Source organism: Gavialis gangeticus, unplaced genomic scaffold (genome assembly GCF_001723915.1).
Source record: "Gavialis gangeticus isolate Ggan-Ray unplaced genomic scaffold, GavGan_comp1, whole genome shotgun sequence".
Classification (NCBI taxonomy): domain Eukaryota; kingdom Metazoa; phylum Chordata; order Crocodylia; family Gavialidae; genus Gavialis; species Gavialis gangeticus.
Window position 1 is genome coordinate 1505126 of NW_017728960.1, and position 15191 is coordinate 1520316.

The 15191-nt window shown below is 51.4% G+C and overlaps 1 protein-coding gene across 1 annotated transcript in view; it reads left to right on the forward strand.

Moving 5' to 3' along the window:
- RHBG (Rh family B glycoprotein) overlaps nucleotides 1-10927 on the forward strand; it is a 12944-nt gene extending 2017 nt beyond the window's left edge. The window contains exons 2-10 of the mRNA XM_019520848.1: nucleotides 3246-3432; nucleotides 4425-4575; nucleotides 6018-6165; nucleotides 6352-6518; nucleotides 6947-7084; nucleotides 7473-7606; nucleotides 8350-8471; nucleotides 10180-10253; nucleotides 10382-10927. Coding sequence (XP_019376393.1) covers nucleotides 3246-3432; nucleotides 4425-4575; nucleotides 6018-6165; nucleotides 6352-6518; nucleotides 6947-7084; nucleotides 7473-7606; nucleotides 8350-8471; nucleotides 10180-10253; nucleotides 10382-10462 — 1202 coding nt within the window. The 3' untranslated portion in view covers nucleotides 10463-10927. The remainder of the gene's footprint in view (nucleotides 1-3245; nucleotides 3433-4424; nucleotides 4576-6017; nucleotides 6166-6351; nucleotides 6519-6946; nucleotides 7085-7472; nucleotides 7607-8349; nucleotides 8472-10179; nucleotides 10254-10381) is intronic.
- The last annotated feature ends 4264 nt before the right edge of the window (nucleotides 10928-15191 follow it).

Below are 15191 nucleotides of genomic sequence, written 5' to 3' on the forward strand. Positions count from 1 at the left end.
GGGAAGCCAAGCACTATGCGACAGCCTTGGTGCTGGTGTTCAGAGGCCAGAGCAGGCTGGGGATCACTTGGGGGCTCCTAGCAATCTGTGCTTAACCCAGCTGAGATCCATTGCATCAGACCCCTCACCATCCCCACTGCATTGCAATGGCAATAGGGCTTGCAAGGTGGGAGCTAAAGCCAGGAGCAAACATCACACACTTTTGGACAGCTTCACTGTGGCCCTCTATCGACCTGACCGTGGATCAAGATTCCCCTGTGCTAGGTGTTGTACAGCACAGAACAGCAAGTCCTTGTGCCAGCACCTTACAGTCATCCTTTTCATAGGGGCAGAAAGCCACAGCCTTGAAACCAGACCCCTGCTTCTGAAGGTAGCCAAAGGCCTAAAACCATCGGACTCTAACCCTTCACCCCAAAACGTGCCGCTGGGCCACATACCCTGTAAAGAGCCGCAGGTAAAAATCAGGGGACATGCCTTGCCAAAGAGTCAGCGATTCCTCTATGCTCAGGGGACTCCAGGTGGAGACCCATGCCCACGCTATAGGGGAGAACAGAGCTCCCCACCTCCCTTGCCAGGCTGACCTGAAGGAGGAATACCCACACACAGTCAATCCCCCAGCACAGCATTAGAGGTTTGCAACGAGCACCCTTGCAAATGAGCCTTGACCAATGGTGGGGATAAGAAATCCCGTGATAGCTGTCACAAGAGCTGGGATCGTGAACCCTAGTGAAATATTTACCCCTGGAACAGCAAAACATGGAGCAGGGCTGGGGTTGCCTTCAGAGACCCAAATGGGCTTTGCACAGCTTACCTGAGCATGCAGGTCAGAGGTGGCGCTTGCAAAACACGCCCTTTCTTGCCTTCGAGTGACAGCTGCAAATCCGAAAGGGGCAAAGGCTGCAAAACTCAGAGCCTCTCTTGATGAGGTCAAGACACCCCGGGGGCAGGAGCTTGGCAGGGGAAAACCATACAGGTTCTCCCAGTTCCACCTGCCAAGGGCAACTCCACCCAGAGCGGAAACAGAGAATGACTCACCCCCTCCTTCCTCTCCACCAGCCTGACCCACGAATTCCCCTCCAGGGACTGTGCAGGTACAGTGAGGTCCTTCCTGGGCCCTGTCAGCAGCGTGCATGAGCACCTTGCGCATGAGAGCGCACCACTTCCCCCAGCTCCTGGGGCTCCGTTCTGTCCCATTGACCTGAATCACAGGCCTGCTTCTTGGACCCCTTTGGCAGCATGAAGAGGCCCTCAAAGCCAGGCCCTTTTGACTCATTTCAAGGGCTGCAAGAGCAATCCCCGTATATGGAAATGGTGGGGTGTTTCCCCGCAGTGAATGAATTACCCAAGCACCCGACAGCGGAGAACCAGCTCAAGCATGCAGCAGCACGGGCCTGAAGTCACAAGGAAGAGCCAGACTCAGTCTGGGCTTGGCTCTACCTGAGACCGTCACACGTGACAAAGTGTTGGCTGGCAGCAGGGAGGGGAAAGGGGGCTAGATAGTCGGCTGGAATAAGTGAGCATCAGTCGCCCGAGTGGAGCACAGCCGGCTCGTACCTATAGATGAGCTCAGTGCCCAGCAAGCTGATTTAGCGTGGAGACAAGGAGGGAGCACAGGACCTGGCAGGAGGGGAGTGTGAGACCAGACAGGTAGCCCCTACATGGACACTGCTCTCTTGCTCGCTGCTTTTCCAGATACATATCCCACTGCCCCCCCACAGGCAGCAAATACCACCCCTGTCCATGCCCCTCTAGGGTGGAGGGCCCCATTCTCGTTACCTTGAGGGTCCCGTGCCCTAGGTTGATCTCAAAGCACTTCCCCTTCATACCACCTTCTGGTGGCTGTGTCTTTAGGCCTCTCTCACTCCTTGCTTTCTCCATCTTCCTCCCGCTCCCCAGGGCTGGAAAAACCATTTTATTTTTAAATAGAAGCTGAGATTCTCACCCAGCACCTCAACTCCAGGAGCTGGGGCTTCATCAAGAACAGCAAAAACCCATGCGCTGCACACTGAAATTGGGAGGGGAGCTCAGCAATGGCCTGCTTTGGCCAAGTGTTTGGAGATGCATGCATGCAAGGGACTGCACAAAGGCCTAAGCACTGCTGGCCATGTTCCCATAATAATACCATGTTCAGGTCCAGGTGGAAATGCAGCTTTTACAAGCACAATGTTAATAATTAGGCTTGCAACTGCCCCTCTGGGGCAGCCTGAGCGATTCCAGAGTGCTTAGACAGGGCACTACCAAGTAGCAGCCTTAGGAGAGGGCAAACCGGGTGACCGCCACACTTTAGGGGACCCCAAAATTTGCAACACATTTTTTGGGGAGTGAAGTTTTTGCAAGGAAGTGGCTCTATTTGCATTTTAACTCTTGATTAGTTATCTAATGCCCCCTCTTTCTTTCTTCAACGTATTAAAAACGTTCTTTCTTCAACTTATGCCTCTAAGGGGCCCCAAATGACTCTCTTGCCCAGGGTCCCAATGATCCTAAGGCCACCACTGCACTCCCTTCCCCTCTCTCCTGCCCTGTTGAAACGCAGTGCTACGTACCAGCTTCTCGTTCAAAAGCAAAAATTAGTTTCTTTGGTGGTAGAGAGAGTGAGTGGCAAGACCCCAGGCTGGACACCTGCCCAGACACTGACTAATGTCCCCGGCTCTTGCAAAAGATCTCTAATGTCAGGGCCTCCAGTGTGTACATTTGGTTCAAAAGGCAGCGGATCAAAGTGGCCGCAGACACAGCTGGGTGCAGCAGCCCCCAGGATAGGGCACCATCCCCTGGGGAGAACCCAGAGAAAAGGGTCCTCAGCCGGCTCGTGTCTGCACTCAGGAGATGCCCAAGATCATTCAATGATCAAATGCAGCTTCTGGAGGGTGGTGAAAGCAAGGTAGGGATGGCTTCAAGCCCCAGTGGAAACAGGGGGACGAGGGGCTGCAATGGGAATTTCTCACAGTAAAATGAGGACTTGGTGCTGCCCTGCACCCACCCCCTGGGAGCCGATTCTCTGGCTAACTCCACACCGTGTGCTAATACCAGAAACTGATTAAACATTTCTGTGGCTTTTCCCCTGCCCTATTCATTTTTTCCTTTAGACCCATGGCAGCATTCAGGGGAAGATCTCAGACACCAACCTTGCTGCTATATTTTGAGGGGTTTCGGGTAGAGGGAAAAGAAAGAACTTTAAATTCTTGTTCGCAAATCCTCTTCCTCTGCCCCCTCCACTGGGTCTACAATGCTTCTAATCCCTTCCTCAGGTTTCCAGGATGTCCACACCATGATTTTCATCGGCTTTGGGTTCCTGATGACCTTCCTGAAGCGTTACGGGTTTGGAAGCATCGCCTTCAACTTCCTGATAGCGGCCTTTGCCATACAGTGGTCCACGCTGATCCAGGGTTTCTTCCACTCCTTCCACAACGGCAAGATTCATGTTGGAATCGAGAGGTGAGGGTGCTTGCTTGAGACCCAGATACCCTTGCTCCAAATCACCACCTTGGCACTACACCACTTGACATCTCGCTCCCCTTTCAGCGGGAGGGAGATAATGGCACTGCCCCCGCTCAGCGGAGGGTGTTTGAGGACGAGTGCCTCCAAGACGGCAAGGCACCTGGAAGCTATAGCAATGTGGGCCACATGAGGATCTTAAATAGGCCGGCAGGCATCACACCACATGCATTAGCACGCAGCTTTCTCTGGGTCACAGGCAGCTCTTCTCCAGGTTACCACGCAGCTGAGAAATGCATGTTATAAGCCCAACTTGCTAACTCATTTGGTAGGCAAAAGGGGTGGGGAAGCTGGTGTTGCTGGTCATCCTGAAACAAAGAAGAGGTGGGTTCAAGTCCTTTGTCTGCTACTGACTCCCAGTGTCACCTGTTTAATAAAGTAACAGCTCATTTCTCTTGAGCAGGGAACCTATCACCTCCTTGGGGCAGAGAGTCTCTGCTAGGGTGCCTGTGTACAGCACTGAGCACAATAGAGGACTGATTTTGGCTGAAGCTGTTTAATACAGACCTAGATGGGGACAGGGCTTTATTTATAGATTTCAAGGCCAGGAAAAACCCCATTGAACCATTTTCCTGCTTGGCCAGAACATTTCATTGCATAGGAGGAAGCAAAACCCTTAAGCTATGATCTAGCCCCCCTGTTTGCTCACAAACCAGCCTAGGCTTTTTAATCCATTCAAAGATTTTGTGCCCACTCTTAGCTGAGTTATTTCCCCCCTTTCTAGTGTGGGTATCCTGTGACTGTCCAGAGAGCTGGCACGAACCAGCTCAGCCTCCTCAGGGCCTGTTAAAACTGAATAGAGCATGAAATTTGGCTTTGCAGAATTCACTTCGGGGCAGGAAGTGGTGGCTGGGGCTGGGGCTGGGGCTGGCACTGCACCCACTGCCCTCAGCCACACGCCAACCCTCCTGCCTTCTCTCTCTCCCCGCTAGCATGATCAATGCCGATTTCTGCTCCGGAGCTGTTCTGATCTCCTTCGGAGCAGTTCTGGGCAAGACGAGCCCCGTCCAGCTGCTCCTGATGACCTTGTTTGAGGTCACACTCTTCGGCCTTAATGAATACATCCTGCTCAGCCTCCTGGGGGTAAGTCATGGAAAATCAGGGTTGGAAGGGACCTCAGGAGGTCACATCTAGTCCAACCCCCTGCTCAAACCAGGACCAGCCCCAGCTACATCATCCTAGTCAAGGCTTTGTCGAGCCAGGTCTTAAAAACCTCGAAGGATGGAGACTCCACCACCTCTCTGAGTAGCCTGTTCCCTTGCTTTACTATCATCCTAGTGAGATAGTTCTTTTCTTCCTAATATCTAACCTCAACTTCCCTTGCTGCAGCCTGAGCCCATTGCTCCTTGTTCTGTCACCTGCCCCCACTTTTCTGCTCTCCTGTTCCCTGGAGAAGGGAGATGCATTTTTGCACTGGTGCGAAGTCCGGGCAGTGGCATTAAAATGCATTTGGTACCACAAACAAGAGTGCCCAGGGCAGGGCAGTGGGGAACCATGAGCAGCTGGTGGATGGTTAGAGGCCTGAGGAAAGGCTGGAAGAGCTTGGGTTTGTCAGTGCAGAGAAGAGAAGACTAGGGGGGGATTTGATAACAGTCTTCAAGGGAGATTCCAGAGAGGTTGGAAACGGGCTTTTCTCTGTTGTGGCTGCAGGGGACAGGACTAGGAGCAACAGCTTCAAGCTGCAACAGAGGAAATGGAGTTTAGAGATAGAATCATAGAAAATGAAGGTTGGGAGGGACGTCAGGAGGTCACATCTAACTCAAAGCAGGACCAGCCCCAACTACATCATCCCAGCCAAAACTTTGTTGAGCCTTAAAAACCTCCAAGGATGGAGACTCCACCATCTCTGTAGGTAACCTATTCCAGTGTTTTACTACCCTCCTAGTGAGAAAGTTCAACTTCCCTTGCTGCAGCTTGAGCCCATTGCTCCTTGTTCTGTCATCCACCACCACTAAGAACAGTCCAGCTCCATTTTCTTTGCAGCCATCCTTCAAGGAGTTGAAGGCTGCTATTAAATCCTCTCGGTCTTTTCTTCTCTCTCTAGGCCTAGTTCCCTCAGCCAATCCTCATAAGTCATGTCCTCCAACCTCTGAACCATCCTCATTGCTCTCCACTGGACTCTCTCCAAGTTGTCCACATCCTTTCTGTAGTTGGGGTGCCCAAAACTAGACACAGGACTCCAGATGTAAGGAGGATCTTTCTAACTCGGAGGGTAGTCAAGCACTGGAACAGGCACCTAGAGAGGTAGTCGAGTCTCCACCCCTGGAAATGTTCAAAGGCAGGTTGGGCAGATGCTGGGCTGGAAGGGATAAGTCAGGGCTGATCCTGCCTTGAGCTGCAGGCTGGACTGGATGACCATGTGACATCCTTTCCAGCCTGACTTGTCTATGATCCTATGAGCAATGATGCAGAAGACTCAGAGTTCACACAACATCTGCTGCTGGCTTGCGACAGGCGCTGTCCTTCCGCACAGCCTGCCCTCCCCATCCTGGTCACCACTGCCTTTTATCTCCTGCATCACCCAGGCCAAGGATGCTGGGGGCTCCATGACAATCCATGCCTTTGGGGCTTACTTTGGCTTGATGGTATCGCGGGTCCTGTACCGGCCTCAGCTGGACAAGAGCAGACAGCGGGAAGGCTCTGTGTACCACTCGGATGTCTTTGCCATGATTGGTAAGGACTCTGGAGATATATGGCGGTGTTTCATTTCAGTCATGGAAAAAATATGGATTTTGGGTTACTCCTTTAAATCTGAAAATTGGGGATTTTTTTTTTTTAATCAGAGAAAACCAGGATCCCTGGGCATCAGCAGTGTGAGAAACACGTTGACCTTGGCTTTGTGTTTCCCCTTCCTTGCAGGCACGCTCTTCCTGTGGATCTTCTGGCCCAGTTTCAACTCAGCCATCACCGCTCACGGTGATGACCAGCACCGGACAGTAGTGAACACGTACTTCTCACTGGCTGCCAGCACGCTGGCCACCTTCGGCATGTCATCCCTTATCAATGGGGAGGGCAAGCTAGATATGGTGAGTCCAACCCCATCCTCCTGTTCCACTGCTGTGGTTCCCTCTTAAGTAAAAACTGTCCAGGCCTGGGCATAAGGGTGCAGAGTAGAAGCCCTGATGCTGGACACCTGGAGAGATGCAGGTTGACTTGTAGTTTGGGGAGGTGCAGCTGGGCACCAAGTCAACCCAATGCATTCCTATGGCAGGCTGACCTGTAGTCTGGGGAGCTGCATCCCAGCGACAGGTCAATCCAATGCATTTCTATGGCAGGTTGACCTGCAGTACAGATCAAAACAGTCCGATTCTCCTGATCTGCACCAGTTCTAAATGAAGTGCTAGGTGCCAACCAAGGTGGAACGGGCTGCCACTTTGGACCTCACCTAATCTCCTTGTCCGGGACTGGATGGGGGTTGTGGGAGCCCCCCACTGACTCCAAGCTCTCTCTCCAGGTCCACATCCAGAATGCAGCTCTAGCCGGAGGGGTGGTGGTCGGCACGGCCGGCGAGATGATGCTGACGCCCTTCGGAGCCATGACTGCTGGTTTCCTCGCTGGCCTCATTTCTACTCTTGGCTTCAAGTTCCTCACGGTAAGTGGCTTGACAGCACTTGGGGCCCAATCCTCATGGCCACAACAGGCCTGTTTCACCAGAGCAGCACACAAAAGCCCTAAACCCCCAAGTACAGCTAGAGGGGACTGTTCCAGCCACGAGGCTGCCTGCCTGGCACCCCTCAAGCACCCCAGGATGTCAACACTAAAGAAACTCCAGGGTTGCTCCCAACAGACCTGGGTTTCAGGCATCCCCTAGAGCAACCTCAGATAGACAGAGGGCAGGAGGGGAAGCTTCATGCTGCCTCCTCCTCCATGGTTTGGCCCTTGTTTAGTGGGAGAGGGCAGGTAGGACTGACATCCCAGCTCAGACATGCCCTTAACGTGCAGCCCTGCCCAACCTCACCATTGTTCTGCATTCTCTCTAGCCCCTCCTGGACTCCAGGCTGAAAATACAGGACACCTGCGGTGTCCACAACCTTCATGGGATGCCAGGGGTGCTGGGCGCCCTCCTTGGTGTGCTGGTCTCAGCGGTGGCAACTCATGATGTCTACGGTGATGGGTGAGGACCACTGGGCACCACTTCAGCAAGAGGCCTTGCTCAACCCCCCTGGCTGAAGCACCCCTAGATTGCTTCTCCAAATAGCAGCCCCTGCCCCTTTCCCCAACCAGTGATGGGGAGATGGGAAATCTCCACTGCTGCCTGCATACTGCTCCACAGGTGCTAAGGGAGCACGTCTCTGTGTCAGCTGAATCCAGCTAGCACAGAAGTGAGAGAGGCACAAGAGCATGCTAGTAGCTAGGGTGTGTATGCTCTGCTAGCATCCCCGCTCTGCAGGAGGGCATCCAGGCTGCTAACGGGTGCCACAGCCTACTGTGCTGTGTCTTTACTGCTCTTGCCCCTACTAGCTTGATTTAACTCACTCAGGTGGGCTGGGGTATGGTGCCCCTTTGTTGTATGGATATATCAACTCCAAGGCTTATTAGCTCAGTAGTCTGTTTGCAGCTGGCTCCCAGGAAGAGGGGGAGATTTACAGTGCCTTGTCTCAACCCATTCAGTGCCTTGTGTTGATCACTGATGGAAAGGCATGATGTGGGGTCTGACTGGCCTATATGCCTAACCCACAGTTCAGGAGTCTAGCCAAAGGGTCAAAAACCAGGTCTTGGGGGTGTTTAAGGCCTTAATACAACTGGCACTGATGACCCTTGATGCGTCAGACCCTGGAAGGGCACAAAGGCCCTTGTGTAGCCAGCACGGGTGACAAGGGGCTCCCCAGTCAGACCAAGCTCTCACCTGCCTTGCAGGATGTACGATGTCTTCCCTTTCATCGCCGAAGGAAGCTGGACGGCCAGCTACCAAGCCGTCATCCAGCTCTGCGCGTTGCTCGTGACACTGGGCTTCGCGGTGATTGGAGGGAGCATTGTGGGTGAGTTTTCATAGAAGCATAGAAAATGAGGGTGGGAAGGGACCTCGGGAGGTCACATCTAATCCAGCCTCCTGCTCCAAGCAGGACCAGCCCCAACTACATCATCTCGCCAAGGCTTTGTCTAGCTGGGTCTTAAAAACCTCCAAGGATGGAGACTCCAGCACCTCTCTGGGGAACCTCTTCCAGTGCTTCACCACCCTCCTCCTGAGAGAGTGTTTTCCTAATCTCCAACCTCAGTTTCCCTTGCTGCAACTGGAGCCCATTGCTCCTTGTTCTGCCATCTGCCCCCACTGAGATCAATCCAGGTCCATCCCCTTTGCAACCCCCCTGCAGGGAGCTGAAGGCTGCTATTAAATCCGCTCTGTCTTCTCTTCTCTAGACTAAATAGGCCCAGGTCCCTCAGCATCTCTTCATAAGTCATGTGCCTCAGCCCTCAAACCATTTTCACTTCCCTCCACAGGACTCTCTCCAATATGTTCACATCCTTTCTGTAGTGGGGGGGGGTCCAAAACTGGACACAGGACTCCAGATTTGGCATCACCAGTACAGAATAGAGGGAAATAATCACTTCCCTTGATCTGCTGGCAACACTCCTACCAATGCAGCCCAGGATGCTGTTCACCTTCTTGGCAACAAGGGCACCCCATTAACTTGTATCCAGTTTATTGTCCACTGTCACCCCCAGGTCCTTTTTTGCAGAGCTGCTGCTCAGCCAGTCAGCCCCCAGCCTGTACTGCTGCATGGGATTGCTCCGTCCTAAGTGCAGGACTTTGCACTTGTCCTTGTTGAACCTCATGAGATTTCTTGTGGCCAGTCCTCCAATTTGCCTAGGTCACTCTGAATCCTAGCCCTGCCCTCCAGCCTATCTGCTATTCCCTGCAGCTTGGTGCCATCCATGGACTTGCTTAGGATGCACCCCATCCCATCTTCCAGATCGTTAATGAACATATTTCCTGTCAGTGGGGCTGCAATGGGATCTTGCCTGGCCTGGGGGCAGATAGAAGAGCAGCAGATGGGACGGGGCAGGGATCAGAGGGGCACTCAGGGAGCGTGTGAAGCTAATATGGCCCCCCATGTTAGACTGTCCATGCCCCAAAGAAGTGAGACAAGACAGCCACAATCCTTGCCTTACTGAGAGTAACCAGGCCATGGGGAAACTTAGGGTGTGATTTTTACAGGCATTTAGAGCCTAACCCCCCCTGAAGTCCTGCAGAGCTCAAAGTCTTTAAAAAACTAAGTGACCTGCCCTGGGTCTTATGAGAAATTGGTAGGAGAGCCAAGAACTGACTCAAATCTTCCCCATACCACCATCTCATGCTTTATAACTGCCATTATTTGTATAGTGGCAGCACCTCGAAGCACCATTGGTGGTCCTGTGCCCCTTAGTGCTAGGTACTATATAAATGCAAAACAAAACAAAACCATCCCTACCCCCAGAAGCTATAAGCTAAATAAAATAAACCATAAACCACCGCTGCCTGCCCTGGTCTGGCCACTAGATGCCAGTGTGAGCCAAGGCATCGGGAACTGAGCTGCTGTTTCAATTATAATGAGGCCACAAGTGGCTCAAATGCCTGAGACCAAACAGGTAACGCAAATAGGCAGTGTTTTTTCAGAGGATCAGGGCACTTGCTCTGCAGCTGCAGTGGGTCAGTGCTTCTGGGAAGAGAAGAGAGCAACCCTTTTTTACCCCTTTTTATGTTCCCAGGTGCTATACTGAAAATGAACTTCCTGGCATCCCCCCCAGACACGCAGTGCTTTGAAGATCAGGTCTATTGGGAGGTGAGTCCTCAATATTTCTTTTTCCAAGCACCCCTGGGGGAGCTTGCAATGAAATGAAATGCAGGTCACCAATTACAGCATCACCTAGTAGTCTCAGGACTTCTTACTGTGTCCTTGGCTTTGTCCAGGTCCCAGAAGCGCATCATGATGGCTATGGACACATGCCGCACATAGCCCCGGATGACCCAGACAAGAGCACAGATGCCTAACGGAAGGGACCTGCCCAGCAAGCAAAACTTGACCCAGTCTGAGCCCATCTGATTCTACTTCTCCAATGCTGGCATTTGCCTTCCGCAGCTGGCTGGGGGCTGGTTGGTCTGACTTTGGGACAGCATTGCAGCCTGACCTGGGACAATGGGAGACAGAATGAGATCTTCACCCTGTGTCACCTCCTCTGGAGATTGCAGCCACATTCACATTTCTGCGTGTTCATTCAAGGAAAGAGTAATCTATGCCTAACGGAGGGCTGAGGTCACAACCACCTTTAAAGAGCATCTTTCAAGAGCAAGATGTGCTTGCTGGAAAGGAAGAAGTGGGTTCAGCCCCTGACTCTGATACAGGCTCCCGGCATGACAAGCTGAATCCAAGCCAGCTGGATTGTCCTACTTCTGTTTAAGAGCAGCTTCATCTGGAGCTGCTGCGTTTGAACCTGCTTTTAACAAGACATAACTAAAATAACTGCACCCATGCCGCTGTTAGCACCAATGTACAAATCACAGTATTACCATAACTCCCCCCAGTCTGCACAGTCACAGACCCATGGGTTCCCCTTGCCTTCACACGAGGATATCAACCCAACCTTGCTGATCTGGACTGCAAACTCTTTGAGGCAAGACGGTCTCACCCTGTATCCCTGAAGTGCCCAGCACAGGCATAGTTGCAGCAAGGGAAGTTCAAGTTGCAGCAAGGTTAGATATTAGGAAAAACTTTCTCACTAGGAGGGCAGTAAAGCACTGGAACAGGTTACCCAGAGAGTAGCATCTCCATCCTTGGAGGTTTTTAAGCTCCGGCTAGACAAAGCCTTGGCTGGGATGATGTAGTTGGGGCTGGCGCTGCTTAGAGCAGGGGGTTGGATTAGATGTGACCTCCTGAGGTACCTTCCCACCCTCGTTTTCTATGATTTTATGATAGTATCAGGTAGCCCCTTTGGGCTTCTACAGCTGTTCCTACCATCACATTTTGTGCCTGGACACAGGAGTGATGTGGGCACCAAGAGACACCCCAGCCACGACAGCAGCAGGGTGCGACAGCAAGTGTTTTACCCCCTATCCTGACTGTGGCAATAGAGTTGAGATCAAGCTCTGCACTCAGATTTCTCTTCTGAATATACCTCAGTGATGTGGCTGGTGGAGAAGAGGGGGATGATTTGTTTTAAGAGATATAGCCCTATTAGTAGCATCACAAGAGTGCACAGTTGCATCACTACAAAGATGCCTTCTAAGCACCTTATTTCTGGCTCCTGTATAAATGCAACTTCTCCAACTGTTCCCACTGGCTGGGCTGTGCTGCTCTGACTGCACTGGTACATGTCCTCTGACTTGCACATCTCCGAAAAAGGGAAGCTGAAAGGCTAGGTCCTACTTCTGTATTTAAATGTCATGTCCTATGTGGTTGCTAATGGTATTTACAAGCAGAGAATGAGCTTTGCAAAACCACAAGTAAACACCTCCTTGTGAAACACAGAGATGATGCTCTTTGCTAAGCAGGGAGGAAGGCTGAGGGCAGGGGTTATGGGGGCTCTTCTTAACTCTGCCACTGACTTGCTGGGTAATCCCAGTCACTTCACTTATGCCCCTCTGAGCCCCAGTCTTTCCTATCTATAAAAAGACGTGACAACACTGACCAACATGTTGGGGTCCATGGAGGAAAACTGCAGGGAGTTTTTCTATAAATGTGCTGTGGGCACGAAGAGGGGGAAATAGGAGAAATGTTTCCATAGGAGAAGAAATTTCCTGTTGCTTAAAATCTCTCAGAATTTAGCATAAAAACGTGCAACAAAAACTTCGGTTTCGTCCATTTTTTCCCTTCTCCAGCAGAAAAAAAGATCCCACCCCCAAATGCCACAATATTAGACACATTTTTAATTCAGGCAAAAGGCATCAAGCTTCCATTTTGGTCCCTGTTGCTGGAAGATGAAGGATTCAGGAAGCAACAGCTACAAGATCTCACAGCACCATGAAGATGTACTTAATTTTCGAGCCACCAGAGGATGCTGCTACACAGATGCCAATTTTTTACCAACGCAGATGCCCTGAAGAACCCAAAGAATTTCTCCCTTGGGCAAATCATCCCCCAGGTCCATCCAGGTTTTGGCTCCAGAACTGAACCTGTTTCCCATTTCCAACTTTCTAACCAAAAATGCCCTGAAAATAGCTCTCCAGAGGAAGGATGAACTTAAGATCACAGGGCGGGAAGGGACCTCCTGAGATCACATCTAGAGGAGCCTCCTGCTTAAGGCAGGATCATCCCTGATGAAACCACCCCAACCATCCCAATCACTTGAATTTTGCTGCAAAACTCTTTTTTTTTCTTTTTTCAGCCAAAGAGTTTGGGTAGCAAGTGCTCCTGTCCAGACTGGATGGGGGTGAGGATGCCTCTCTCTTCTTCTACTGGATTCTGGGCTGGTTGGATTCCCCACTAGATGGGGCTCCCTGCCTGTGCATGCTGAAGGGAGGATGCTGCAGGTACCGCCTGGCTGCTCAACAGGGACTTTGTTCCTTGGGGGCCTCACTTGCTCCCTCTCAAGCATGCAGAGGAGTTGAGCTGCTGGCAGCTTTTGCTGGACGAGAGCCCAGCTGGTGCCAGCAGCTCTCACCAGGGCTGGCTCAAGCTGGGGGTGCCCCCAGCCCCGTTATCCAAGCTCCTTCCTCCTCTCCGTTGAGTCTATTCTCCGCATTCCCATCCTTGTGCCCCCTGCTCTGCCCAAGTGCCATCTTTTGGTCCTCTCTGCCAGGTGACGACCCTCTCTTCCTCCCCCTTTCTTCTCAAAAGCCCCCCTTTCTTCCCAGGCCTTGCAGCCACCATCCTCTTGATTCTTCAAAACACACAACAAATTCTAGCAACAGCTCTCACAACACTTGTCTTAGCTATGGCAAAATCATGGGAACACACAGGTTTGACCCAGTCCCAGACTCTCAAGATTTTTGGGATTTGCACACCACATGCTCCCCCATCCCCAAAAGATGCCCACCTTGATTTGAAAGAAGAAAGAAAAAAAAAGCCCCCTTTACAACCATTTAGTTGGTCTCAGAAAAGATATTACATCTACCCAAAGAACCTTGTCTGCCAGTGGATAAATAAGTTATTCATTTTTCCCCTAACAGAAATAGAGATTTTTCTTTTTTTTTTTTTTAACTTTTTTTCTTGTTTGGCAAAATGCACATTTTTCCTGCACAAAAAATCTATGGTTTTTTTTTTTAAAAGAGAACTTTTCTCCTGGAAGTTTTCTGACCCAAAAATTTCCAACCAGAGCTAAGATGCTGCAACAAATAGAAGAGGGATTTGATGGAAGACAATGCTATTTGTGATTGTCTCATCTCCAGCTGGTCCCGTATCCTGCACCCCACACGTGCTGGGAGGCAAAGGAAAGAGAAAGATCGATTGACTTACAGTCTGAGCTTAGAATTATCATTTCACTCCTTTTCCAAGTCCTTCTTGTCCTGGAAACTCAAGTCTGTGTCTCTCATGCAATGCAACACAAGTGATCATTACAGTCTGCGGTTAATAGGGAAGGTTAATGCCTTTGAAGTTTGCACATAAAGCCAGTGGCAGGGCTGGAGACTGAATGTAACATCCCTGCACCCCACTCATGCAGCTCAGCCCCCAAACCAGCTCTGTTTTCCCTTGACCACCTTTGAAACACCCCTCGGGCTCGAGTGGAGGTTAGAAGTTGGTGTCTCAGTGCAGGCCCCGCTCTTCCCCCTGACCTGGATTGAAAGTTTCATGAGCAGACATCCCTCTGAGAGTTACTCGTCAGGTTGAAGGTACCTGCAAAATGCCTTCCCATAACACCTCCTGCCCTCCAGCCAACAGCACTCAGGGGGTGTCTGGGCAGTTTTGTTGCACGGGATCCCAGCATCGCAAAGGGCCTTGATGCATGTACAAGTGATTTATCTAAATGTGGATTCAACTGCACACAATTAAGTTGCACTCGCTGTCTACAGACGTGGTATACAAAGCCCTGTGGCTCCAGGCACTTTACACACACACGAGGCAGATGCAGATGTGATGATCTGCAGAGACAGGACGAGGAGGGAGAGAATGGGAAGCTGCCCAAGGTCAAACCACCAGCCTGTGGCCAAGCCAGGACTGCAACCCAAGCTTCCCCACTTGCAATCCACCATTTGAGTCACCCAAGCTCATGGCCTCTCAGTAATGAGTAACATCGTAGTGTCACCCCTGAGCAACATGGACCAGCAAAGGCTGGGGACCAGTGCCTTAGGTAGAGTGGATCCTGCTAAAGTCCTGGTTGATGCTTCAGCCCCATCTGTTATGATCCTATGGCAGAGACATGGACAGACAGATTATGGAGATAAGCCCAGGGAGGAAACCAGCGACCTAAACCCACATCAGCACCCAAACTGCAGGGGCCACACAGTACCGGGTCAAGCCTGGCCCAGCGTCCCATCTCCAACAGCAGGAGATAGCAGATGGCCCAGAGGAGGAGCACCCATGTAGGGTGGCCCATGTCCTGCCAGACCCTCCCCACTGCAGTGACAGAAGTTATAATTTAGAGATGCTCCCTAACAGGAGAATGAGAATTGGAAGATGGTCCCTCTGTCAGGAAGCAGTTAGCTAGCTAGTTAGAAACAAACCAAGGGTCTGCAGAGGCTGCCTGCTGCTCCACCATTAATTGTTGTTTAGTTCTTCTCATTCATTGTAGGCCTGCATTTACTGGACCCAAGGATCAAATGATCACTACACTCGTCCCCTAGTTTA